This window comes from Melopsittacus undulatus, chromosome 9, assembly GCF_012275295.1.
Source record: "Melopsittacus undulatus isolate bMelUnd1 chromosome 9, bMelUnd1.mat.Z, whole genome shotgun sequence".
Taxonomy (NCBI): domain Eukaryota; kingdom Metazoa; phylum Chordata; class Aves; order Psittaciformes; family Psittaculidae; genus Melopsittacus; species Melopsittacus undulatus.
This window is the reverse complement of record NC_047535.1, coordinates 36,738,538-36,765,986: the sequence shown is the minus strand read 5'-3', so window position 1 is coordinate 36,765,986 and position 27,449 is coordinate 36,738,538. Positions and strand designations below refer to the sequence as shown.

The 27,449-nt window shown below is 45.6% G+C and overlaps 1 protein-coding gene across 1 annotated transcript; it reads left to right on the top strand.

Annotated features, from left to right (window-relative positions):
• The first annotated feature begins 4 nt into the window (after positions 1-4).
• NT5DC2 (5'-nucleotidase domain containing 2) lies at positions 5-27,449 on the top strand. The gene is made up of 14 exons (XM_005142254.3): positions 5-447; positions 8,111-8,295; positions 9,070-9,144; positions 11,083-11,138; positions 12,869-12,962; positions 16,617-16,745; positions 19,792-19,852; positions 20,482-20,584; positions 21,118-21,219; positions 22,845-22,926; positions 25,618-25,704; positions 26,198-26,338; positions 26,564-26,628; positions 27,102-27,449. Exons 1-14 carry the CDS (start codon positions 165-167, stop codon positions 27,361-27,363), a joined length of 1,725 nt encoding a protein of 574 aa, XP_005142311.2. The 5' UTR covers positions 5-164; the 3' UTR covers positions 27,364-27,449.

The window sequence follows — 27,449 nt, the reverse complement described above, 5'->3', positions numbered from 1 at the left end:
AGGCGTGGCCCTGCCCGGCCCCCTCGCACCGGGCGGCAGGGATTGGCCGCCCGGCGGGTGCCGCTGCGGGCTGTGGCCGTGGCGGCGGGGAGCGGAGCGGAGCTGATCGGAGCCGATCGGAGCCGTGTGCGGGCTGGCCCGAGGCTGCAGCGTCTGGCGTGAGCATGGCCGCGCTGGGCATGGCGGCACTGAGGAGGGGCAGCGGCGCTGCCCCCCGGCTCCTCGCCGTGGCTGTCTCCTGCCAGAGCTGCCGCCCCAAAGCCAGTCAATGCCCCGGTGACGGCAGCCACGGGCAGCCCCGGGATCACCACCCGGCGGGCCCCGGCAGAGCCAGGCGCGGCTCGGAGCCCAGCCCCGCCGTGGGCAGCCAGCCCCTCCCGGCAGAGGGAGCCGACACCAAGACCTATCTGTGGGCCAGGTACCACGAGATGAAGAAGCTGGTCTACGGTAAGGGCCGCCTCTGGGACTGCCACGTCCTGCCGGGCTTCGCCTTTCTCCTCTCTTTATTTCCTCCCTGTTCGCATCCCAGTGCCTTTCCCCGTTCTGCAGAACTGGGGATGTGAGGGTTGCTGTGCAGCTGCCGTGCAGCCTTCTCCCTGGTAATGCCATCTGCACGCCTTCTTCATCCCGGGGCCCTCTGGAATGGTTTGATTTCTTCTGAAATCTGGCTTCAATCTTCCTTTCCCCACCTTGGGTTTCCCTCTGTAAAGAGTACTCCACTGGTCTCAGTGTTTCAGGACATGCAAAGTATTTGGGGCTCTTCACAGCTGCCCACCTTAACAAGGGTATAGTCATGGCAAATGTTCTAAATGAAGGGCTTGAAACGTGCCATTGGCTGGCATAGAGAATTTGATTACATTAGGATGAATAGGCAGGGATGTTGACTGAAGTGGTGAGGAGTCCAGAGCCCAACTTGTAACTCACAAGGCACAAGGATGAGCATGGAGAAGATTGATGCTACAGCTGCTAGGATGTCCCCTGATCCTGAGCTCAGTTTGCGTTACAGATGCAAAGCACCTTTTACTCATGTGTGCATGTGTGTTTTTGCTTCTCTGGCCAAGAAGTTATGTGGTTCCATCAGATACATTGAAATCTTGCCAAGGGAGGAGAAAACCCGTGCCACTGGCCAAATCTGGCCATGTGTAAAACAGGACTGTGGTCTTTTGGGTAGCAGCAGACCTCTGCTGTGTTAAGTGCTTCCAAAAATGTGGAAAAATAGCTCTCATGGCATAAGAGCAGGGAATTTTTTCCTGCTGGTTTCTTGATTCTTGGAATGCTGAAGATAAGGACTGTAGAGCTAGGAAGTGTGACTTTGCTGTTAAATAGCTCTCCCTTAGCTTTTGTTTATCTAAAGGTTTGGAAAAGGAGAGCAGCCAGTCTTAGCTATCTAGAAGAACTATCTTGCTGTTCTGAGATTAACAAGTTGTGTCATTCCCTCCTTCCCCATCTCCCAGTACATGAGATCTGACATAAAATGATGCACAAATGTAAAGGAATTGACTGCTGATCTGTTGGGTCCTCAGCCTGCTCATTCAGGCTTTTGCAGGATGTGAGCTCCTTTGCCTGAGCTGCTAAGGCAGCACAGAGTGCTGACAGAGGACAGTGACTTTGTGTTGTGTCCCTGCTCCAAGACTGAGTTTTAGCCTCACTGCTTGAGAGAAATTCCAGCTTGCAAGACTTGGAATGGTGTTTGGACATTAATATCCTCAAAGGCTATTTATTTCTTTTCCGTAATGGTATTGAAACAGTAAATGCAGATATGTGTGTAGGCTGTGCTATCGGCTCTTGAGAAAACCCTCCCTTTACTATGTGACATTATGAAGTTTGTATTCACATAGTTATGCTTTGCAAAGAAGCAAGAAGTACAGTTATTGCTTGAAGTGGAGAACTAATCAGATGGACTAAAGGCAAAATGAAGTTGGGCAAAATAACCCACATGCTACAGAGCATGTGTACCTCAATTGTTTAAAGAATAACTCTCCAAACCAAAATTTCAAGACTGTGCTGTTATTCAAGTCTTGTCAAGAAGAGACATAAACAGAGTTGGTCCAAGTTGGTTTTAATTGTTGCTTTGATGACTGAATTGCCATGTGCAAGACGTTCATCCGTTTGTTCTTTTGCTCTTAATTTCTAATGCTGACAGAACGGTGAATGTCTGTGGTGGGTTGTGGATCTGAAAACAATCACACCTCAAAACTCATCAGCATGGAGTTTGAGAAGACCTCTGGGCTACCACCTTCTTCCTTCCTTCTCTGAAACTCCACCTCTGAGGTCCTTTGTCCTATGTTGTCAGTTAACGGCTACTGGTTTTGGAGAAAGGTCTCTGCCAGCAGAATTTATGATGTGTTTTCAAACCAGCTCTTGCTTAGGACCTGATTTATAGAGCAGTGTTGCATTTTTGCACGGAAGGGGTTCTAATGATAAATGCTGACCAAGTTGGATGGGGCAGGTTGTGTAGGACAAGAGCTTCTGGGCAGTAAAGTGGTTGTAGTTCAGTACCAGAGCCCAGGCACCAGAAGTTCTCAGCTTCGTAGAACACATCTGTGTTCTGCCAGGCTTGAGAGTGGTGATACAAATGACAGCACAACATAGCTACACAAAAGGTGCTCCTGAGGTGAAATCTGCTCTGTGCTGGCACAAGAGAAGGCATTCTCTTAGTTTTTCCCTCTGCCTTTTGCAACTGATATTTAGGACCAAATTTCATTACCTGCCAAGAACTTGAGGCTCCTTCTTACACTTAATGTGCTTTTCTTAACTCTGCCCAAATGAAAAATGTAATTGCATTTGTCAGGGGGTAATGTTGAGCAGGACTTGTATTCTGATTTGATGGCGTCTGAAGTGTCAAGGAAGGCTGATATGTTTTCTAAGCAAGCAATGTATGAAGTCTTTTCTTCAGGAAACATCCAGTCCTGAAACTCTATGGAATTGGCAAGCGAGTGAGGATTTAGCTGTGAACAAGTGTGTGTGTTTTTAACCGTACTTTCAAACTTGTAAATGTTACAATAGATTTGCTTTCCTGAGGAACCTTTGTAACAAATGTTAACTCCTTGCCTCTGCATGGCAAGCTTGAGCGTGCTTAAATGTGAGAGCTACTGTGAGTAGAGGCAAGTCTGCAGACAGCAAGAACTTGGTTAGGTATTGATAACGCTGAGGGTGTAGCTCAGAGGTAGTCCTCGCTCTTTCTGGTTTGTGTGGATTGAGACACATTTGCATCTAAGTGGTGTGAGCCACAGTCAGCAACGTGTGCCCGTTGCATTTAGAAATGGGAGAGAAGATGACACCCCTGCATGATCAGTGCATTGGTGATTCTAGTGTGGTGCAGAGGGAATTTTTGCAATCCAGCCCATTTTGATTCTGCTTGTGTCACTAATCTCAAGCAGGCAGGAAGATTTAAAAGCCTCACTCTTTGCCAAATCAGGAAACAAGTCTAGTGCTATGATGATAAATGCCCTGTAAATCGCTTAGGGAGCTTGCACATTGAATGAGTTGTGGCATCCTCACATTGAGCTGGGACTGGGAACGACAATGAGCAAGTGTGACCAGCTATGTTAACTTCCTAATTCTGCTTTCCTAAATGTAAACATTTTTTCATGTAAAGAACTCTTACAGCAGCATCTGTCTAGTGCCTTTGTGTATATAAAAAATGGGTGTTTTTTTCAATGAAACAGTTTTTTAATGTTGCTTTTAGTTTGTGTATATTTTATTGGCAAGAAATCACAGAATATTTAGGCACAATGGCATAAATTCAAGACTGTGCTCCAGAGTAATTTTCAGTACTTTTTAACATGACTCCTCTATCACTTAACATTCTTTAAGTAATATTTCCTTTTTCCTCCACTTGGTAGAAGCATCTACTTCATCTGGTTGGAGTGTTGCAGGAAATGGTACAAAACACTTCAAAAGGATAAAGAGGTATTTGGAAGGGAGGAAAACTGGTGGTTTGCCTTTAGAAAGAAAGTCAGTGTGAGCAAAGGGAACTTTCTGATTCACTAAGAACGTGGAGGATGGTGGCTGTCTGCTTTTCAGTGTCACTCTTTTCCTCACTAGTCTCACAAAGAAAACAGGGCAGATGTCTGCTGCATTGGACCTCTGAGAGTACAAAGAGTGTGAGAGATGGGTGTGAGTTGCCTTTTTTATGTATTCTTCAATAACATGCTGGATCTGAGGCTCAGAGAAAAGGAATGCTTCCTGCGTGATGTTGTTGGTACCCCAGGGAGCTCAGAAAAGCACAGACGTGCTTGGCACCTTCTGACCAGAGCATTTTTCACATCAGAAGGGGCCATATGGTGTCCTGGCATCTCTAACCATTGCACAGTTAATTACCTGCTTTTGTTTCTGTCTCTGCTCTCTGTTGGAGGACTGAGTGTTAGTGCTTTCTAACAATGTGGGCTATTGCCTGGGAAGAAACAGTTGTGCTGTTATGAAGATATTCCAATTTAACCAGCTGTTCAGGGCCTCATAGTGGTAAAGTGATGGAGGTATTGTGTGTTTACATTGCATTTACACCCACGTGTAAAAAAAGCATGAGCTTTCTTGTGCTCTGCCTTTGTTGGCTGAGTTTCACCATGTACCATGGATATGCAGGCACTTCCCTTAAAACCATCAGAGTAGCAAACCAGAGCAAATTGTGCAAGTATGCAGATTCCAGGGGTTTGTATGTATTGCAAGAGCTGTTTTTTCCCCCCTGTCCTCAGATGGACACATGTCAGGTCTTCCTTAGATCACATTTCCTTGGTGAAGTGCTGAGTAGACAGTGACTATCTGTGGTATTGTCTAAATTTCCAGCTAGGACTCAAATGGAAAGGGTAGATGGGATTATCATTCTTTTTTAATAATCAAAAGTGGTTTTAATTTTGTTTGGGTTTTTTTCTTGCTGTAATTTATCATATCTGTCCAGCAATCTGTTATGCTGTGTCTTAGCAGAGGAAAAGCAAAAGCTATCATGCTTGGAAAATGGCATCTTCATAGGCTTCTGGAGGGTGTCTGTTTTGACTTGACAATTGCCATGCAAACTGAGGCAGAGATCCCTGGCAGGTTACGTGCTGAGTGTCAGCAGAGCAGCAGCACCCAAGCCTGCAGCCCAGGACTTGTTTAAGCACTCACAATTTGTCATCACCAGGTGATTAAGCAAAATAAAAACCAAAACAAAATCCAAACTGGGATTATCTTAACAACAACCTCAAAATCCAGACAAAAAACAACACGAAACCCCTCAACAAAACCAACCAACCACCCAAAATCCACCAAAACTAAGAAGCAAACCAAACTAACAAAAATCCAAACTTCTTGAGACCTGCCTCAGTAAACCAGGCATATTTGGGTTCTCATATTGAAATTGATCTTGCGTGTGCTCTCACCTTTTGCCCCTTCCCTGAGGTAGTTTGAACCTGCAGAAAGCCTGCATGAACTTAAGAAGGAGGGACTCCTACCACTGTATTGAGGACGATGCTGCAAAGTGGACATTTACACTGAGTCAAACAGCAGCATGGGTCTGTAGACTGAAACCCAGAGCTTTTTCTTTCTTTCTAGGAGATCAATGACTTTGAAACTACTGTAAATGTAAGATGGAGGATGACAGCGTGGAAAGAGCAAGCTGTCAGAAAGCTGCTGCAAGTTGGTTTGCTGACAGTGATGTGTGGTAGAAAATGCAGCAAGATGTGCGCAGCTCCAGGAAGTGTGCATATGGAACACATGTGAGGCAATGGTGAGAAAGCATTTTGGCTAGGGTATGCATCTTTTCTGAGCCCTTACGTGGTAAGAGAGAACATGCTGTGTGAGTTAGTGGCAAAATATCTCAGTGGGGTAAAATGATCAGGGCAGGAGGCTGTCAGAGAACAGCAGAGAGACTGTGCTTTTGAGGCTAGCAGGGAGGAGTATTACTTCATCCTGTGGGTCTAAATATACTTCATAAATCATATTGTGGCACAGTTACTGCTTATGCTTCTGAGCACAGATAAGACTCACTTCATGCTCTTGGTGAATCTCAGACTACCCCTTCCTTTTAACAGTGTCGTATTCTCACTGAGCTTGCCCTGAGTGTGTTTCTGCAAAAGTTGTGTCTGTTGTTGAATCTAGATGGGTTTCATGTCCTCTGTGAAAGAAGAGATGGGGTTCAGACAATGGTATTTTGTGCTGCTCTCAGGCTATCAAAATGCATTGTCATAAATCTGTTTGCAAATGATGAATATTGGAATAGCTTAACCTCTCTCTAGGGAGACGGCAGCGGCAAGTGGGGTGCATTTGTTGTATTAATAAAAGCTTTCATAGGAAGATGAAAGTGCTGCACATGTACACTGTGATGTGATAAGGGCTGAGTCATTTTCCTTCTGAGAAAGAAAAATAGCACCCTGTAAATTCCAGTGTATGCTTGGAAAAAAAATCTTCCCACAAGTTATCTGGAGGTGAGGACAGGAAGTGGAGCTCTGTTTGTTTGCGGTGCAAAGACTGTTTATGATGGGAGGATGAAAGTTGTGATCATCCAAATCCTATTTATGGTTTCCATCTTTCAAAATCCCAGCGGAAAGTTCTCTGATCGCGTCTGCTCTCTTCAGCCTCTTCCAGGAACTTTGCCACCAGCAGAGTCACTGAAAGGGAGCTCTTGTTCCTGTTGTGTAGGCTGTAAGTCAACCCTTCTGCCTTAAAATACTGCTTGCTTTTCTAGTAGTTCCTCTCTAGTTGATCTGGTGAATTGTATTTGAAGGCCAAAGGGAAGAAAGTGAGGAGAGATGGATGGGTATGTTTTATAATGTGTCTCTCCCCTGAAAAAAATAAATATTATGGTATATCTGAATCCTGTTTCTTTGGTCACCTCTTTGGATTAGTGCTCACAAATGTACTTTGCGCTTTTACCTAAACTCTGTAATCATTCCAGACAAAGTCTTTATTGGGAATGGTTGGTATCTCTTTCTAATAATATTCTTTTTATTCTAGATTCAGATGAAAGTTGGTTTTATAGCAAGGAAGCACTAAAGAACTGGCACAGGGGTTCTTGCTAAAAGCCAGAAGTTAAGGTAGGAAGGGAAAAAAAAGTCCTGCCCACTGATGCTGTGTAGGATCTGGAAAATGTCTGCACTCTTCCTATTATTCAAAGAGAAAATTACCTGTCTTTGAGGAGGGAGGAAATGGCTCCTTCCCCTCTCTGTCCCCCAGTGTGGATGTGACTAGGCAACTTACTATGGGGAACTATTTTTATTGCTCTTTCTCATCTTGCAAAGAACAGCTCTCTGGAGTGGGAAGCCTGGCGAGGGTCTGTTCCTGTCTCTCCCATTGTAGTGCCACTGAAGCTCTCTGCTCTCTAGCCTAGCTCTGACAGAAAAAGATACAGGTAGTTCAGCTGGAAGGTCACTTAACCCCCATTTTCCCAGTGGTGTGGGGAGCAGTGTTATTCACAAGCATCTTTAACAGTAAGCCTGTTTTGAAGTGACAAAACGCATGCAGGACTGAGCTGTTTCCACAGCTGTTTATCAGAGGAGAGCAGATAACTTGTTGCTATCATCATTGCATGCTCCAAGAGCATAGCTTAATGTGGAGTTTTTTACATTTTGTTGGTGCCTGTACAAAACCTTGTTTTATCCTGCCAAGTTAGAATTAAAAAGACCCAACCCACAAAACAACAACAACAAAGCCCATAGGATTGCTCTGTGTAGTCTGGCTGCTTCTATGAGAAACCTAAAATGCCAAAAGAGAAACCTCACCGTTTCTAATTTGAGGTAATCCAGGTTTCTCAGAGGAGCCTATTTGTCTTGCTCAAGTTTTAAGTGAGGGGTGCGGGTTTTCCTGGTGATACATTGCAGCTGCCTTCCATGCTGGTGAGCTGCTGCTGAAACTGCAGGGAGCTAGAAATTTGAGACTTGGAAATCTCAGTCTGCTTTGCTTCATGTAGGCCAGAGAGGCCATTGTTTTGCAGCTTCCTGACATAAAAGGTCAGTCTTACTGTGAAAGACTCATCCCCAGTCACAGCCAGAGGTTTCACAGTGAGTTTTTCTACAGCAGCAGCACTGTGCTCCTTTGCTGCTGCTCTATGGTACTTCCAGCTCAGGTCCACAATGAAAAGTTGAAATTTCAGTGTTCCTCACAGTTTCTCTAACCTCTCCCCTTTCCCCTCTCCTAGATCTCCTTCCACCAGGAGTCTGCAATCTCCTCAACCCGGCAGCTATCTACGCAAACAATGAGATCAGCCTGGGAGATGTTGAGATATATGGCTTTGACTATGATTACACATTAGCACAGTACTCTAATTTACTACACTCTATGATATTCAATACTGCCAGAGACATCCTAATAGAACAATTCAAGGTAATGATGTGCTAAGTATTTCCACTCTGTTAAGCTTATTGCTATGCTTCAGACTTGCTTGCAAAATGCTGCATTGTGCACATGTGCCAATTACTTGTTTTATTGAGATAAATTTCATGTTTCACAATCTTTGATTGCAGAAAGTTTTGCCTGTCCATGGAATTAATTTCCTTTGAGACAATTAACCATGCTCTACATTCCTGAGGTTTTATAATTATGGAGCAGGAACCTTAGTCTAGAAAGATCTCATCTGTTTTACTTAACTATGGCAATAATGCTGGTTCGAGGTACACATGGTGGATAAACATGAATTGTGGAGCATCACTGAAGCTGTTCAGGACTTGACCTGTGCGAGTCAATGTGAATGATGCTGCATAGTTTGTCTGTTAATGGGCATCTTGTTTGCAATAGGTCTGTGCATGTTCTTCACACCATGTCTTTCATTTCAGAGGGGCTCTGCAGTGCCACTGCTTTGCCAAATATATGCATTGAATGAAGCTTACTAGAAGTGTCCTCACTGCCTGAGTGAATCTGTTACACTTCCACTAGTGTCCCTTACATGAGAGAAACTAGTTTTGGGGATCCTGTTCCTTATGCCTTTCTCTAGTCATTCACTTTCTTTATTGAGGGGGCAAAATGATGTGCACCTGTTTCTTGGCTGGTTTATGCGTGGGGTGAGTGGACTAGTTGGACTGAGCAGGCTCAACAGATGAAATGATTTTGTTGATAATCAAATGTTTATGCCTCTAACTACGTCACTCTTTGTCTTCTCAGTATCCAGAAGGTCTTGCAAAGTATGACTACATTCCAGGGTTTGCCATACGTGGACTTCACTATGATGTACAAAAGGTAAGCTGTACAAAGTTCAATCTCCTGGGCTTTGTCTTCCATTGGGTTATGTTTTTAGTGGAATGTTTTCTGTCATTGCTTGCAGTAACATTGATCACCAAGATATTGGTGAGCCCAGGTGTCTGTGCTTTTCATTTTGTGGGTTTTTCTTGCTTATAAACCTTCCAAGGGAAAGATGTCTTTTATATTTGCATAGTCTCTAGCAGAATGGGACATTCTAGCAAAGACCTCTGGTAAACAAGCCTTTCCAGTTTAAAAGTCAATTAATTCCACAGCTAGTAAATAGAAAACTGAGCTTGTTTATGTGCTCATTTCTGTCTTTCAGGAATTTTAAGCAACAAGCCTCAATCCTGCAACTACAAATATTTGCCAGGAGCAGTGGCATTATGTCTTACTCTAAGAATAGAAATGACTTGTCAGGAGAATGCTGTAGGAAGCCTTCCCCACCCCCTACCCTGAATAATAGGACTGCCTGGAAAAAGATCCAAGCTACTTGAGATGCATGCTTCTTAGGAGCACAGGCAAAATGCAAGCACTAGTAGCTTTAACCCTTTTCAGTGCTTTGGACAGATTTCCTGAAAGCCTGATGCCCAGTGATGTCATGGTGGCTGCTGCAGCCAGGAGTCAGGTGGGAGTCCAGCAGAGAAAGTTGCTTCACTTTATCAGCTTTTCTCACATTGGGCTTTGAGCAAACCCAGGGAAGGAAGCAGCAGTACAGGCTGGAGTGTGTGTGTGCTGTTCTCCAGCAGCAGAAAAACAGAGAATGAAGAAAAAACCTATATAGAGTTTTCCCATGTCTTTTGTCCTAACTCTGGTGGCAGCATGGCAGCAGACCACCCATACCTCTGACAATAAAGTGAGAATTGGATCTGTGAGAGACTGAGAAGTTTCTTTCTCTGTTTAAATCTCTGGCTTATACATTGGCAAAACACAGACTAGCCTAGCCAAGCAAAGCTCGTGAGTGAGCAGAAGCTGAGAACTCTCTTTTCTTAGATCAGATTCTGCAAAAGACACAAAAAGCTGGGTAATGCCTAGGTTAGTCAGCATGTTTGCCTGTACGCCTCACAGACTAGTGGGAGGTCTGCCCCACTAGCTGTGTAACCAGCTACAATGATACGGTATCATAACAAAAGAATGTGCCTGAAGGTTGTAAATGCTCTGTGGAATCTATTACCTTGCACTGTGGTAGAGACAGCACAAATAGTTTGATGCTGTGTCCTTTTCAAGTTGCAGAGCATTGTGAATTTAGTAAGAGGCTGCTTTTGATGCCTGAGCACTTATGTTAGCGCTTCACAATGATGGATGGTGGAGAAGAGGTGACTCATGAATATGTGAGTCTGATACAAAAAATGTGCAGAAAGCTCTGATGTTAGCAGCCTGGCATGCTCCTGAACATCTTTGAGCATCTTTGCTGAATTCTGTTGGGGACAAGGAGCAATGGTGGAAGGGGGAGCTCTTGTGTGAAGAAAATGACTGGGTGCAGCTGAGCCCTAAATCAGAATTTGCTCATTTCGTTCTGCTTAAGATAAATGTGACAAGAAATAGATCTGTTGTGCACACAAAGTTTCTTTGCACTGTGTGTGCTTTTAGAAAAGAAATAAGAAGCAACTGTTCTCTCTAGTAATAAGAATAAACAATAAGAAACATTGTTCTCTCTGTTTTTCAAATGCATCCCTATCCACAAACTTTGGAGTGTAACAGAGAGTGGTATTTTGGCTCATAGAAAGATGATATTTTGCCAGAGAGGCCAGTTAGAAGTCACAATATGAGTAAGTATGTGTGAAAGTGGCTGGAGGCTATGTGCAGCTTAAAGTACATAAACGTGGAATGTTCGTATTGAATTTTATTTTCTAAATGTAATTTGTGTGAAACTTGAAACATGAATAAGGTTTTAGTATAAACTTACTTCTAACAGTAAATTTCTCTCCCTTATCACAGAGTCTTCTCATGAAGATCGATGCTTTCCATTATGTTCAGCTGGGGACAGCATATAGGTCTGTCCATTCTGAAAATCATTTTGTAAATGCTCATATATGCAAAGGGGGATTACTAAATCTGAGTGTATGTTCATGGCATATGGGGTGAGGTTTTTTGAGGAGAGCACGCTCTCATCTGGCTTATCCTGTTTGTGCTTGCTTCAAATGCTTACCTGGCATATAATTGCAGGGAGTTATTTTTCTCAAGCATTTCAAGCCAAGTGTGGGTGGGAAGACCTGGAGCTTTTTGTAATGGTTAATAACACATCTGGTCACGTACTCTGCATGATGTCTGAGTACGTGACAGCATGCCTGGGTCTGTGAGCAAACAATGTGACTCGGAAAGGACTCCTCTGTAGGTGGTCCACATACAGGCCTGTTTTCTCCAGGCAGGGATGTATCCCAGCAATGGTCTGCTGTTCCTTCTCATAAAGCTAAAAGGGGAGTGGTCCAAATAATGGAAGTAAAATCTTAAAGCAGTGCAGACATGTCAATAGAAGTAACGATGCATCAGAATCTGGGCTCAGTTTAGGGCCTAGGTTTTAACTGCTGTTGTCCTCCAAGGAAAGCTGGATGTGTGTTTGATAAGTGAAACAATGCAGAGACTGGAGACTGGGAGAAAACCTTACCCCAAAGTGGAGTGGGGTTGATGTGTAAGAAGTAGTAATTCATAGATATTGGTAGCAAAGCTCCTGTAAATCTGTGTTGTATTTCCTGAGCATGGAAGCCAATGTTGTTTTTTTCTTGAACTCTGCCCTTTTGCTGTTAAGCTCCAGTTACAGTAAACACTCTAAGAATATTAAGAAGGAAGTTTCATAATCAAAGAGAATTGGCTTCTTTGAGTGCTAGGTTTTGAAGGGGGGAGAGAGGGGCCTGGTACTGCCCCGTATTTCAACTCAGCTTTGCAAGAGGGTTTTAGTGAAAACTTGTTTAAACTTCTTTCCTATAGTGTCATTTTGTGATTATCCTTCTTGAAGTCCTTTTCCTAAACTGCAGTTTGCTTTTGAGCACAATTGAGGTAACTTTTAGTTTCTCAGAGGCTGTACCATGATTGAATACGAAAGGAGCAAGGGAAAGTTGCTGACTGCTTGGGTAAACAGCCATCAAAAAGGCGCAAGAGGCAAAACGTGCAGCAGTCAGATAACCTGATGTTCACAAGTGATACAGCTCATAGCGATACCTGAGCTTGATGACATCTGTGCTTGATGATACCTGTGCCTACCGGTTTCAGAGGGGGAAATGTGACCTCTGTTGAATGGTCTTAGCAAAGAACTTGTTTTGCTTAGGAAAACTGAATAGGAAGGAAACTTCATTTTCAGAAATCTCTCTTCCACTGTTTTTAATGGTGATGTACCTTGTGGAAGGAACCTCCGAAACTAGTTACCCAGCAGAGCCAAAGTCAGGTCATGGGGCTGATTTGATGGGGCAGTGCTGTCAGCAGATTGACAGCATGCAGAGAGAAGCCTGCACCAGATTCTCTCTCAGAAGAATCTGAACTTTGCTGGAATGTGGATAAAGCCCCTCAATTAACTTGAAAAAGCAAACAAGGTGTCTGAAGAATGTCTCAGGAAAGATTGTATGTGAATCTTAAGAAGCCATGGAGCTGTCAGGCTCTCTGGCTGTCTTTGTTGTGCAAGATAAATGTTTTGGAAAGGAGCCTGTTTGTCCCATTTTCTCTTTCTCTGCAGTTTGTAGCTCTGTGCAGACTGGTGATTATTGACAAACTATTTCTGTTGGTTTGTGTCTAGAGGGCTCAAACCAGTGCCTGATGAAGAGGTAATCGAACTCTATGGTGGTACGCAGCACATCCCTCTGTACCAGATGAGCGACTTCTATGGCAAGGTATTTACTGCTATGATGCAGCAGCTCTTTTAAGAGCTATGAAAACAAAGTGAATTGTGTGAACATGTAAATGACTCCAGCCTCTCTCTGACTCCAAAAGGCTTAGTCCCTAGTGACCTGCAGTGTGTGTTTTTGTTCTAGTGGGAATTTGCCCCAGAGGTTATTTAGCAGTTTACCATGTGAAAGACATCTGTGAATAATTCCTAAACACCACGGCTATTGGCCTAGAGCTGAAAGCCTCTGGAGACTGATAGGGAGATGTTCTCTGCTTGGTCCTTAGCCAAATCTAGCTTGCAAGCTACCGGGACAGCCTGGAGTGATGCTGTTTGCAGTGAGTTGTGCAGGAGGGGGTGTATGTGTGTGTAGCAGCAGGGTGCTTGCAGTGCCTTTCTCTTTGGTTTTGGGTATGGTTCTTTTTCCTCCATTAAAGGGATCCCCTTCCACACCTCAGGGGCTATTATTCATAGGGTTGGCATCCATGAGTGTAGGGTTTGGGCTTTTTTACACTTACTGACACAATATTGACATTGTGCCCTTAGGAGCTATAGAAATCCTTCAGTTGCCTGAACTAGAGGATGTTAGGAGAGATCTTTCTTCCTCAAGTGTCTAGTGTGGTGCAGTGGGCAAGCAGAGCCTCACATCCCTTTCCCCCCCAGAACAGCTTTGTTTCTTGCCCTTTGTTAGTTCAGTTGCCTTAGGGGAAGCTGGACTGTGAAGGGCAAGCTTCCTCTGGTAATACCCCTTTGAGTTTGCTGTGTGAAGTCTCCAGCAAGGTCACTTTTTGATTCCTCTCTCTCTCTTGGGAGCAATTAATCTGGGTGGTTGCTTTCTGGGTAAGTGTATACTCTGTTTATCTCTCAGAGTTGTTTCCAGCTTTGAAATAGGATGTGTCTGTTTAGCATTTGTTATCTGTCTGTAAACTGCCCCGCTCTGCAGCTCTCCTCACTCCTGAAAACATGAGGTGATTTCACCTTTCTTTTTGAATAATTGTAGGCATGAAATCTGCTTTGAGCTGTGGCCTTTTGTAGGTCCTTGCCTCATGCCAGGGTTTCTTTCTGTGCTGCTTTGTACATGCCAGGTGTTTTCTTCTTTCCTGTAGTTAGTATTGAAAAACACAGTATAACATTTGGCCACAGAAGTAGAGATAACAACTTATTCTTTGTCAAGAGGTGAAACTCCTCTCCTAATGATGTAATGAACTCCATAAACAAATAGGTGGATTCCAAGGAGAATGAAAGTATATACAACTAATGACATTTGCTAGCCTGTGCACTAGCACATTAGTGAGGAAGCAGCTGGGTTAACTGCACTGCTGTTGCAGTGCAATTGATGTGGAGTGAGGCTTTAGCAGGGATCTTTGGTCTTGTCCTCATTAGTCTGCCAAGCTGATATTGCTACCTGTATGGCTAACAGGAAGGGCTGCCAGTCAGTGATTCCAGGCAGCAAGACATATGACAAGTGGGACTGATACAGCTGACTTGCATAAATATTCTTCCTTAAGTGTTTTCTTGATCCTCTCTTGGCAGGAGTGTGTGGACAGCTACCAGCACAACAACACCTGCAGCAGGAAGGCACAGATCTTGCCCAGGGTTAGACAGTGCAGCTAGCATGGCTTTCACTGGTAGAACTAGTGATGGCCTGTCATGAAGGTGGAGAACTTGTGGGTTTTGTAGAAAAAGCATATGTAGCATTCAAAAACTATGGTCCAGTTTTCATCCTACTTGTGACATTGTTTGCTGTACGGAAGTCAAGGCCACTAAATGGGATGAGTGGAGGCTGCACTTGCTTTGTAGGTGTTGTAAGTCCAGTCAGTAATTCACAAAAAACAGGTAGCCATTCGCTCATTGTCCCCTCTTCCTCACCCAGCTCGAGAATCAAACAAATGTAACTCCCACAGGTTGAGATAAGAGCAGTCCAGTAACTAAGGTATAACACAAACCACTGCTGCTACCACCAATAATAATAATGATAAGGAAAATAACAAGGGAAGAGAATACAACCGCTCACCACACGCCAACCGATACCCAGCCCAACTGAGCAGTGACCTAACCCTTCTGGGTAACTGCCCCCAGTTTACATCCTGGGCATGACGTGCTGTGGTATGGAATACCTCTTTGGCTAGCCTGGGTCAGGTGTCCTGTCTCTGCTTCCTCCCAGCCTCCCCTCCTCCCTGGCAGAGCATGAGCTCAGAAAGTCCTTGATCAGAGTAAATATGACTTGGCAACCACTAAAAACATCGGTGTTATCAGCACTGTTCCCAGGCTGAAAGTCAAAACCACAGCAATGCACCAGCTACTAAGAAGGAGAAAAATGACTGCTACTGCTGAACCCAGGACAGTAGGATAATGCCAGAAGGCACAAAATATGAAATCAGTGTTGGCAAGGTAATTCCTAGCTGTTAACATCAAAGATTTAGCTGACTTTATCCTTAAGGTGTTGAAAGCTGGGTCATTGCTCTGCTGCCCTCTGCAATACCTAGTGATTTACAGTAGGAGCTGCCTGTCTTTGTCCCTCTTGACTCTTTCTCAAAATCCCACAACAGGAACAAAAGAGATGGAGGCTGTTTTCAGGGAAGTTTGGTTTTGCCAGAATTTTATTGGGAAAGGTGTTTCCTTAGCAACAACACATCAAAATGGACAGAAGTCTGTTGAAAGGATTTGTGGAGCATCACTAAGCAGCACTACTGTGTGCAGTATGTAGCCCAAACCAGAGGGTGTGCTTTTTGTTCTCTTCTGCAGTAGGTCAAGTTGTCCCGTGCTGGCTGGCTGGAAACTATATGACCCTCAACACACTGATGTAACTTCTGATTGCAGAATTTTTTGGTAACAGACCTCAGGCAAAATGCTGTTGTTATTCTTTTGCTCATTTAGCATCATCTTTCTTGACTCCAATTTGCGTTGCCCCCTGTTGCCATTAGATAGTGCTGCAAAGCATGCCAGTCTCTTGTTCTGCCCTTACAAGACCAGACTTAGTAAGAGAGGTTACTGTTGTTACATCTTGTCATGACAGGGACAAGCGTTTGTTGTTAGGCAGTATGTGCACTCTCACAGCTTCTATCATGTGTACATTCTGTGATCTTTTGGATGCTGCTTTCATGTCTGTCTGTCACATAGCTACAATAAATACCTTCTGATTTTTGCAGCTTTGAGGCTGTCAGTCATCGGACTCTCAAAGCTGACAAGCAAAGGCACTATGTGACTGGATTGCCAGGGCACATCTGGTGACCAGGTTCATTGAAAGGTCTATGCACTTCCCAGATTGCTTTTCAGGTACAAGACCATAGTAACTGTTCCCTTGACTGACCTGGCACTTCAGCAATGAAAGGTGAAAAAATTGATTCCAGCTTCATCTTGCCAGTGAGAGTCACCATGGTCTTCTGCACAGGTGGTACCTACTGAATAAACAAGCTTTACTTTACTGGAAGGACTCTCTGGAGCCAAAGTTGGCTGTTGACCTGCTGATAGTTCTGTGATTGATAGGCAATAAAAATAGCAAATGTATGGGAGAGCTGCCACCTTGCCTAATGCAAGATGAATTATTCCTTGGTTGGAATCTAATTGCCCATGACAGGAGTTTGTTTGGTGGCTTTTAGCCTTTTTCCTTTTTTTTTTTAAGTATTTTTTGCTCATTGTGTGTCATTTTTTTGCTTTCCAGGGTCCATCACTTAAGCAGTTTATGGACATTTTTTCTCTTCCTGAAATGACACTGCTCTCTTCGGTCATTGATTACTTCATTACTCACGGTATTGAATTTGACCAGGTGCACCTGTACAAGGATATATCTGTAAGTAGTGTCAACAGCCCCAAAGTTCATACCACATCAGAACTATGGTTAGCACCTTTATTAGCACCTGTGAGCTCTGCAGCACCCAAACCTAAGGGGCTGTTTGTTAGTGAGCAGCTTGGTAGAACAGCTTTGTTGCCCCTTTAGATCAAAGGATCACCAGGGAATATTCAGAGCTGTATTTTCAGAACATGTTGGGTTTCTGTCTACTCCAGCATTGGTGTTGCTGTACACTCTTGCAGGAGTGTGTAGGCTGGTTAGGCTGAAGGTCCTTCTGCGGGGGATCTGTCACAAAGCTTATGTAAATGTTTTCTGGTTTGCAGACTTTGAAGTTCTGTGTTTTCCAGTTAATATCTCATTTTTCCAAGAGGCTTGATCTGACCCTGTACCAAACAGTTTGCTTTATACAGCAATTGCTGTGCAACTTGCCCTTGCCTGCTGTGAGAATCCACCTATTCCTCTTGTAGCTGCAGAACAGTCTGATCCTTTTGGGATGTTTTCAAGTGGCTTTCAACAGCTGGTTACTCCAAGGTGCTAACTCTGTCCACCAGCTTCACTCCTGGCATTTGAAAGGGCTGTGTGGGATTATCAGCATTGTTGGGGACATTGTTTAACCTCTTAGTTAATACTGTAGACAAGATGTAAGTGCTTGAGATTGCTGCCCTGTGTGGGTCCTGTTAGCAGATGATGGCACCTTTCTTGGTATCCAAGTCGTATCACACGCCTTTTTCCATGCAGGGGGGTTTTGATTTGTACCTTGTGGAAATCTTATGCTCATCCACTTTTAGCAGCCCATACACTCATCACTCAGTCTTCTTCTTGTGAGGGAGATGGAGCTCCAGGTCTGTGCTGCTGCTTCTGTGATAAGGATCCTCCCTGTCAGCTTTGCTGCAGCCGAGGATTACAGCTTGCGTTCTGACCTTCTGTTAGTGCCTGATAGGAGCATGCCAGCCAGTTTCCACAAGACCTTAACATGTTTCCAGGGTGCTAGATGTTGCAGTTGTTTTTGCTCTTGAAGTGAGGAAAATTGGAAGAGAGGATACAGCTGACTCCTGAGGCTTTTGTCAAGGGAGTCTTCTGAACCTTCTTTTGACTTCAAAATGGATGTGTTTCTAATTGAAATCTTGAGAGCAGTTGGGTGGTTGACGCAGCCTAATACATACTCAATATATATTGACTACACAGTGCAAATGGTGTGCTCAAGTCCTCAAAGTCCTGACTTTGCTGATCCTGGCATTGCATGAGGTCATTCCAGTGGAATGAGTGAGGTAGGCAGAGAAGAGAGCTAGGACAGAAAATCTGTGCCAGTGCTGAAATATATACTGAAAAGCTGGGACACAAGCACAGGGATCCTTGTGTGCCTACACAGGCAGGTGTCTGGGAGGGCATGCAATCCCAGCTGTTATGACAACGCAGCTCACAGTGGGTTAAGACATGTCTAAACCTGACACTTTTCATGGTAATCCTGTTTGCACAGCTGTGTGTCTGGGATCATGTTGGGTGCTACATGCACTGAGTCAAAATGGCAGACCCTGAGGCGATGGTAAAGGTTGAAGCTGACATATAAACCAAGTAGTCTGGTCATGCCAGTTGGGTCGCTTCATATTTGAGAGTTAGAATGTATAGTTTACCCTGCTTTCCTTTGGAGGAATTTTTGAGCTGTTTGACACTTCCCCAGGCTACCAATTTCCTTTCCCTTTTCCCTATTCCTTTCCCTTTCTTTTGCTTTTTAGGGGCAGGGATTTAGGGAAGGAGCACACTGGAATCTCTGCTCTGCAAAGGTAGTTTTGACACAACTCCAAAGCATTGTTTGCTTTTAGTGCCAGTGCTGGTCAAGAGAAAACTGTTTGCTTGTTAGCTCTCCTGTGTTCTTGTTCAGTTTCTTTCCAATGAGGCAGTCCCTTAGGGAACTAGATGTGACCTCTGCCTTTTTGCCATTCAAATGCATAGTGGAAAGACTCCTAAAACTGTTTTGAAGAGGTAACACCCTCTCCTTCACCATCCCCATCTAGGATGTAAATTCTGATTCTCTCCAAGCTTTGAAGGAAATGATTTTTAGGGTGATGAGCAGGTTCCACCAGCACAGCCATGAGACCAGTGGCAATGTCAGTGCCGAGTGTGGGAATCCAGTGTGAAAGGGCAGCTCCTAAGCTCATGTGGTGTGACTGGGATTTAAGGGTCCTGGGGAAAGGCAGCATTTGGTTACCTGTCTAAATGGTCAGGGATGAAGATGGTACCATTAAAACAAGTGTTTATGTGCACAAACACTGCTAAATGTGTTGCTGCTCTGAAAATAATTTTATGTATCTGACATATCCCATTGGATGGAGACTGGGGAGCAATCTCAGTTGGGTGTGTCTGAAAATACTGTTGCATTTTGGCCTCTGGCCTGGAAAACAGAGGTTATTTGGGTGCCTTTGACAACATCTGTGTTAACTCGCATCCCTCCTGAAAAGTGGGCACCTTGTTTTGGCATAAACCCCTCACCCTCCTGGTGGAAGATTCTGCTCTGCCTGTGCCCACTGGCCCTCTGGAGCCAGGAGCTGTAGCCCCTTTTGGCTTATGGGAAGTGTTTTGGAATCACAGATCTTCTCATCTGCTGCTGTTTGCCTTGGCCGTGCTCTCATCCTTTGGGTTATATTTGGCAGTTTCCACAAGCACAGAGAGGAAGAAAAGCCAGCTGGTGTCTGGGCCAGAACCATTCTGGGGCAGTAGCTGGGTTTGGAGTTGCAGTGTTGGTTTTGCCTTGGTAACAGTGTGTTAACATGTGCTGGTTTCCAGGAGCAGGAAGGAAGTTGTGCTTTCATAGATAGATAGGTTTTGAGGTTTTTCCTCTTGTCCTGCATCAGCAGAGCTAACCACTATGTTCTTTTTATGTCGGTGTACAAGGTCCTCTGCTTAGCTTAACATAACTTTTGTTCCTTCAGCAAGAAGAGGGCATGTGTCATTACTGTTTTGGTCCTCAGTGGTGGCAATAGGTTTGCATGCTGGGAAACAGGAATGTCTTGTGTAAAACTGAAACATTTTTCTCTGCCGTTTTCTTTAGGATGCTATTAGAGATGTACATGTGAAAGGAGTGATGTACAAATGGATTGAAAAAGATATGGGTGAGTTAAACAGAGCTCTGGTGCCTAACCCATTTTGACATGTCTCGTACTGTGTGGCGTTCTGTGTAAGATGTGTAGTTCCTGCATGCAGCAACAGGAGTCAAGGGACAGAGAATTTAATGAACTACTTGATTGTGGCATGTGTAAAGGCAGCTGAGGGGCAGAGTGGCATTAAGCAAGTGGTATTTAGGGTCAGGTGAAGGATCTATTTTAATGGAGGAAACCTCATTGCTTGTGTTTCTGTTTTCCCTCAGCTTGTAAGTAGGGGATGATGGTCCTTGGCATGATGTGAAAGGGAAGGCTTTCCTGTCATTCAGGAGAAAGAAAGCTCCTGGTAGCAACAGGGCTTGGAGTGGTTGTTCCTGTCCCTTGTGATGGTTTGGTATCAACCCTCTTTTTTGCCAGCTGTTTTAGTTCCTCAGTCTTTCTGTTCCCTCTGGGTGGGATTGAAGCTGGGGCAGGCCGTTTTGTCACCATGGTGGTTCACTACCTACGTGCCTGAGGTGGATCTAACTCAGGCCTTTTGCATCTCTAGTGGTATAGGAGCTAGGTTTGGTTGTGTTTTTAAAGACATGTGGTCGTGACTTGTGCCAGTTTTGATTGACCATGTCTGCTTTATTCTTATACAGAACAGTATATTCTGCACGGGGATGAAATCTATGCTGTGCTAAACCGACTGGTGAACCACAAGAAGAAACTCTTCCTCATTACAAACAGTCCCTTTAGCTTTGTGTGAGTACCATTGCTGCACATCAGTGGATCACCACAGCGAGCACTCCGTTGTGTGGTCTCTCCTGTGAGCATCTGGAAGTTGTATGTTAGAGATTGTGGCAGTACTCATGAGGGTGCTGTATGGGAACCGGCTGTGGTGAATGCTGCACCCCACAGTGGTCTGCACATCATTGACTCTCACATTTTTGAAGAGACAAGGCTGTGGCTGGCCACAGTGTTACAGAGCTGACAGCTGCCTTTACCTCTAGCAGCTTTTGCTGCATCACAGGTTTCTCTGGACTTCCCACTGTAGAGGAGAAAGGGTGGGACAGCTTGAAACAGTCAAAGTGCTGCATCAACACTCTGCAATGTGAGACCCTTGGGGGATTCACAAATCATAGAATCATAGAATGGTTTGGGTTGGAAATGGCCTTAAGATCATCCAGTTCCACCCCCCTTCCATCTGTGCTTGCTTTGTTACTGAAATTAGAGTAATGCAGTGTTGGGTGGAAAAGACTATTAGATCTGTTAACTTTGCTGTTCTTTGCCCTTAGGGACAAAGGAATGAAACACATGGTTGGCAAGAACTGGCGGGACTTATTTGACATGGTCATCGTGCAAGCTGACAAGCCCAACTTCTTCACTGATCGGCGGAAGTATGTGTCCTGGGGAAACACTGCCCTGCTGCACGGGGCACTGAGGTTTTGGGCCCCTTGCCTTTTACTTTCCATTCCCACTGTCATCTCTGATACTCTTTGAGGAGATGCAAACTGACCACTCTGGGAATAAGTAGCTGGAGTGAGTAGTAGAGTGAGTCTAAAACTGTCTGTCATCGGTTTTGTCATTGTCTGTGCTTAACTTAGATTTTTAGGGATAGTAACGTACTTAAATCTTTAGAAAGAAAAGAAGAGTGGGATGCTGTGTATGGGAGCTGGCCATTTCGTGCCTCTAGGTCTTGAGAATGTGCCAAAATCTTTCCTTTTCCTGTTCCCCACAGCAAATATCTGTGTGGGTTTGTTTGTTTCATTCTTTCTATTATTTTAATTACTGCATACATGCTGTTTGGTAATTGGCAGCTCTAGAAGCCTTTGTACATGTTGACTGGGTTTTGTGATAAATTAGGCGCTGCCAAGGGACTAGCTGATAGGCAAGCTGCTATCCTCGCTTTGCTCTTTGGATTATTTGCTTTAGGAGCTTATGTCTGCTTTGCTGCCTCAACTTATGACTGACCAGGATTTACTGCCCTTAAGGGAGAGGCCTAGTCTTTCCCATTTATGTATTTCTTCCTCTATTTCCCAGGCCACTAGGATAAATGGGAGTAAACTACGAGCTGGCTTTATAAACTGTGCTGACCTTGTAAGGGTTTTCTTCATGGGATGTAGGTGAAGTGTCTTACAAATGTAGCCTGGAGCAATAATTATCTGCTCTTCTAGGAGATAAAACCTTACAGCTGCATGGTGCCTAAGGTCCACTCATGTAGTGAGCCAGTGGAATGACATGGCACATACACCCAAGGTGAGGGGAGCCTCCTGATGGTGAGCTGTAGTGAACTGTGGTGTTTTAGCTCTGAGAGAAAGGGCAGGTGTGCATAAGAGACCACTCATGGTTTTGAAGCCCCTTGCCCAGGTACTGTATAGCATTCATGGTGGGAGGCTGGATTCCTTCTGCCCTAGGGCAGCTCAGGATCATACAATACCTCTGGATGTGATTATCTCCACTTGCAGCAGGAGCAGCTTCATACCAAGGCTTTTGATCCTGGAGCTCCTAGTTTGGAATTCTTACCCCAAAAGGGACCAATGTCCCTGTTGAGTATGAATATTTATAGGGGTCAAGTAACTTAAGCCTTGGTTTGCTGCTTCTGTCCAAGTGGAAAGTAATCATACAAGCCCTCAGGAACAGCAGTCTTTGTTGGGCTGGGGTGTAAGCAGACTGTAACAGGACACAGAGTATTTAGTGGCAAAGCCTTCTTGGCCTCAGCATTTCAGAGACAATAATTATGATTCTTTTTCCCCCTCTTCTCTGTATCTAGAAAGCAAGAAGGGTTGTTAGGGATATTGCCATGGAATGGTTACAGTCAATGGAAGCATTTTGAAAAGGTATTTTCCCTTACACTTTCTCTTCCCCTGAGAAAGTAGTGTAGAAGGCCCAGAAGGGCACTTCTCATTCTTTTGTTAGGAGTTGTTACATAGGTAGAAAAGTTTTCCAGTTCAAGTGTTGTGGTTGCTGGGTGACAGTGGCCAGAAATCAAAAGGAGTTGATGTTTCCCCCCCTTTTTTTCCAGACCTTTCAGAAAACTGGATGATAATGGCTCACTGCAGTGGGACAAAATAAATCAGCTGGAGAAAGGGAAGATCTACAAAGAGGTAAAGTGAATGGGTGCATAAGGGGTAGGAAGCAAGTCAGAAATAGTGGGAACTTACAAGACATCTGCAGTTTTGAAAGTCACTGGAAAAGCCTGGAATACCCCCTGCCCAGTGTACAATGAAACTTCATCCTAGGAGCTCTGTTCTGACATTGTCCACTGTGGCCAACAATGCAGCTTTCCCGTGGCTCTTTTGGTGTCCTGGTCCTGAAACTCTTGTTGTGGAGTTGCTCTCAAGAGTGTAGTAGTGCAGGGTAAGAAGCAGAGCTTTCTGCAATCTGATGTGTATGAAAAGATCTCCCCCACTTCCACAAGGCTGGAAAAAGAGGACTTGTGGAGGAGGGAACGGAGAAACAGGGGTGATCTAATAGGGTACAAAGCTTGACTCCTGTTTCTCTCCTGAAGGACAAGTGTGTCCAAAGGATGCGCTATTACTCTGGTGAACTTGCTGCCTTGGGGTGTTCTCACTGCAGTTGGTTTGTCCCTTGAGAACAATTTGCCTCTGGCTTTAGGACAGTTTGTTCTTGGTTATATCCAATCCCACAGGAAAAATCTGTTAGCGAGATTGCGGTCAAGTAGCTGGGACCTGACCTGTGGTAGAAAAGTAGGTCATATCCTTGAGTAGTGCTGTTGGGAAGCCTCTGGTCTGTCCGATGGGTCTGTCAATGTGCTCTGCTGGTGTCCCAGCCTCTGCCAGGAGCTAGGAACTGGGAATGTGCCAGTAGAGCTCATGCAAAGTCTCTCTCCCATGGGCAAACTTTCCCAGTGGGTTGGCAACTCCCTCAGAAGAAAAGGTGCACCTCAGCAATGGGGTTGATTGCTGAATCAAATCCTGCTCTTGACCACCTACAGCTTGTGGCCACAGGTTGCTCACCTAAGTGAATGGTGCATTGAGAAAGGGAAAAGATGAGGGACGAAAGAAGGATGGGCAGGATTTTGGTTTCCTCTCTAGTTCTCCTCCACCACAGTGGTCATCCAACTGCATCAAGTTTGTTGCCTAACTGTGGTTCCTGGTATGTGACAGGGCTGTATCATGGCTGTAGTTCAGTGTCACCAGCATTTTGGTTTCCTGGAGTGCCACAATATGCTTCTTTCTGGCAAGCATTAGTGGCCTTGGACCTTGCTGTACTGGTGGTATTGGCAGAGGCCTCTTAGCTGACTTTTCCTGTCCCTGCAGCGCAGCTGTGTGGTGGTTGTGCTGTGGGTATCTCCTATGAATGGTATCTCAGGGAGGGTTGTTTTGCCCTGGGAACAGGGAAATTCAAGTGATGGCCCTATAGTCCCTCCTTTCTGATAGATGTGGTGTTTTCTGTCTGTGATGTGTGTGCTCCCATCCCTCCCCTACTCTGCCATCTCAGGAGGGGAAGAAGCCAGCTCCTGGAGGTCATGTATCAGGTCTGTAGCTCAGTGGAGCTCCACACAAGTTTCCTGGTTGTCAGGTCCACTGCTGTTTGAGGTGACCAGAGCACAGAAAAAGGACCATCCTCCTCCCAAGGCTGTGGACCACTTCCCTGCTCTGCCAGTGACTCCCTGTGCAACCTTGGAGTGAGCAGCAGCAATGTTGTGTGCAAGACATGCAGAGGCCTGCCTGGCCCTGTGTTTCTGTGCTCTTAAAGGAAGTCTGCACATCTCCAGTGGTGCTTCAGCAGCAGGCAGCCCAGCACCCTGGTTCTGGCCACCCTTTGAGGTGGATATAGCATGTTGTCAGTGGCCAGATGCAGGGCTGTAGGCTGTTGTAGGAGCTGGCTTGTGTCTGGGGTCTTTTGTCCTGGCTGGTGCTGTTGGGTATCCGTGCTCTGTCCTGGCACTGGAGACTGGCTGGAGGGATGCTGCTGAGGGGCTTGCACGTTTGCATTGATGGCTTGTGCTGGCACTGATGGGGCCTTTTCCTTCCCTAGTGGGTTTTGTTTCTGTTGTGGCTCATGTGGAAAATTTGTGTGGAGATGGAATGGGGGTCCCTGAAGTCTCCTCTGTGTGCAGATGGATTGTTGGAAAGCCTTGAAAGCTGCTCTGTGCTGTGCTTTGGTTTGTTCTACTTAGCTGTGAAGCTGCCCAAGCTGCCTGGCTTTCTGGGTTGGTGAAGCAGTTCCTATGAGCATGTGGGTGGTGTTGGATGGTGGTCAGTGATGTGAGAACAGCCTCAGCTGCTCCTGCCTCCGAAAGCCTTGCATGATGGTGCTCACCTCACCTCTGATGCATCCTGTGAGATGAAATCAGTATCACCTGAGCTCAACAACTTCTGAACCCAGAACACCTGGGGTTTTGTCTGTCCATTGCTTAGGGTTTTCTAATTTAGGTGTCTTTCACTTTTGGCCTCTAAACTGCCTCTTGTTACCTTTTTTGTCCTCTTGACTCTCTATGTCCTAGAGGACAGAACTTCCCATGAATTGCCTATTGGGTTTGGAAGGGTTTCTGTCTTTTTCTGAGGCCTAAGAAAATCTGATGGATGTATAGGAGGTTTTCACATGGGAAGAAAGTGAAATAAAGTGGGAAAGGACAGAAACCTCTGGGTTTAGATGGTGGGGGACTGAGCAGGTGGACATCTCATGAGAGTGTTCACATCTGCATGTGATAAGGTGGCACATCCAGCTGTGTTGACAGCGCTGCTGGGGTGGCTGTCCCATACCATGCAGTGAGGATGGAGGCATCTGGCCTGTACCCACGTTTCTCTCTGTGCTCCTTTTACTTCCAGGGTAACCTCTTTGACTTTCTGAGGCTGACAGGCTGGCGTGGCTCCAAAGTGCTCTACTTTGGTGACCACCTGTACAGCGACCTGGCGGTAAGTGAAAAGGCCTCTCTGCCCTTCAGCAGGTGGGAGCAAGCCTGTGTGACTGTTGTGGTGGCAGCTGGGTTGGAGTGTAAGGCAGGGCCCTAACTTGAATGCTTCAGTCTCTGCTATGCTGTGCTGTGTGCTCTGCAGGCTGTGGCTTTCAGGGCACACGTAGGACACACGAACATCCCCACTCTGCTGTCAGGCAGAAGCAAGGAGTGGAGAAAGGACTCCTGAAGTACTTTCTGTGGGTAAAGACCATCTGCTGATTCATGAATTGGAGAGCAGTTTGTGCAGATCCCACATCTGTAGGTGGTTCACACAGCTGAGCCTGGTGGCCAAGAGATAGATGGCTGTAACTGGCATGACCTGGCATGGGCCACGGATGCTTGTCCCGTGAGAATCTATGATGGGAACAGACCACTCTTTTAGGAAGCAGGATTGTGTTTGGTTTTCAGTCCTTATGGTGAATTCTTGGTTGTTTTTTCACCCTGACCCCTAGGACCTCATGCTGCGTCATGGCTGGAGGACTGGAGCCATCGTTCCTGAACTGGAGACAGAGATTCGGATCATAAACACAGAGCAGTACATGCACTCCCTGACCTGGCAGCAGGCTCTGACAGGGCTGCTAGAGAGAATGCAGGTAAACAGCTCCTGGCTGAGCAACATGGGCAATATTCTGCCTTCTCAGTCTGTGTTTAGATCTTAGCAAGGGAACTGGGGGATGTAGCAGTTTGCCTGTGTTGTCAAAAATACCTCATCCTCTTCCTGGTGCAGTGGACTCATGGGTTTGTGAGTTACAGGTGTCAGCCCTGAGGTCTGACCTGCAGGGCTGACAATGTGGGGCTTTCTGCTGCTGTCTTTGCAGATGTATCAGGATGCGGAGTCAAAGCAAGTGTTGCTGGAGTGGATGAAGGAACGTCAGGAGATCAGGTGAGCAGGAGGCTCCTGGGGGCTCCCAGGCCTGCACTGGGTCTGTTTTGTAACCTGCTCATTCTGGGGACAGTGGTGCTGGCCTGTATCCTCCCTGGTGTCACTGTCTGGGTGGGGAACAGCAGTGCAATCCTGCAGCTGGTGAGGATGGACTGAGTTGAAGGCAGGGTGGGAAAGGGGAGGTGGTGTTACCCTGTGTCGGGAGAGGATGATGGGCTGTGTCTGCTGCTGCACCTGCTGGCAATACAGCAGAGTTCCTGCCTGTAGCAGGTAGGATAACAAGGAAGAAGAATAAAAGTGCATTGAACATTCATCAGACTTGGTGCATAGGGACTGGTCTGCATTGCAACTGAGGTGGAAGGGTTCTTAGGGTGATACCAGCATGGGAACAGGGTGGCCCAGGGGCAAGGAATGGGAGGGGAAGAATCTGTGACCATGGCCTTACCTGCAGCACACCGTCTCTTTCCTCTCAGGTCACTGACAAAGAACCTGTTCAACCCCCAGTTTGGAAGCATCTTCCGCACGTTCCACAACCCCACGTACTTCTCTCGGAGGCTGGTGCGGTTCTCCGACATCTACATGGCCTCCATCAGCTGCCTGCTGAACTACGACGTGAATTTCACCTTCTACCCCCGGCGCACCCCCCTGCAGCATGAGGCTCCGCTCTGGATGGATCAGCTCTGCACAGGCTGTATGAAAACCCCCTTCCTGGAGGAGATGGTGCATATCCGGTGAAGGGACAGGCAGCAGCACAGCGTGGGGCTGTATGTGGAGCTGGGGCTCGGCCAGCAGCACCTCTACCACTAAAGGGTTTGACACTT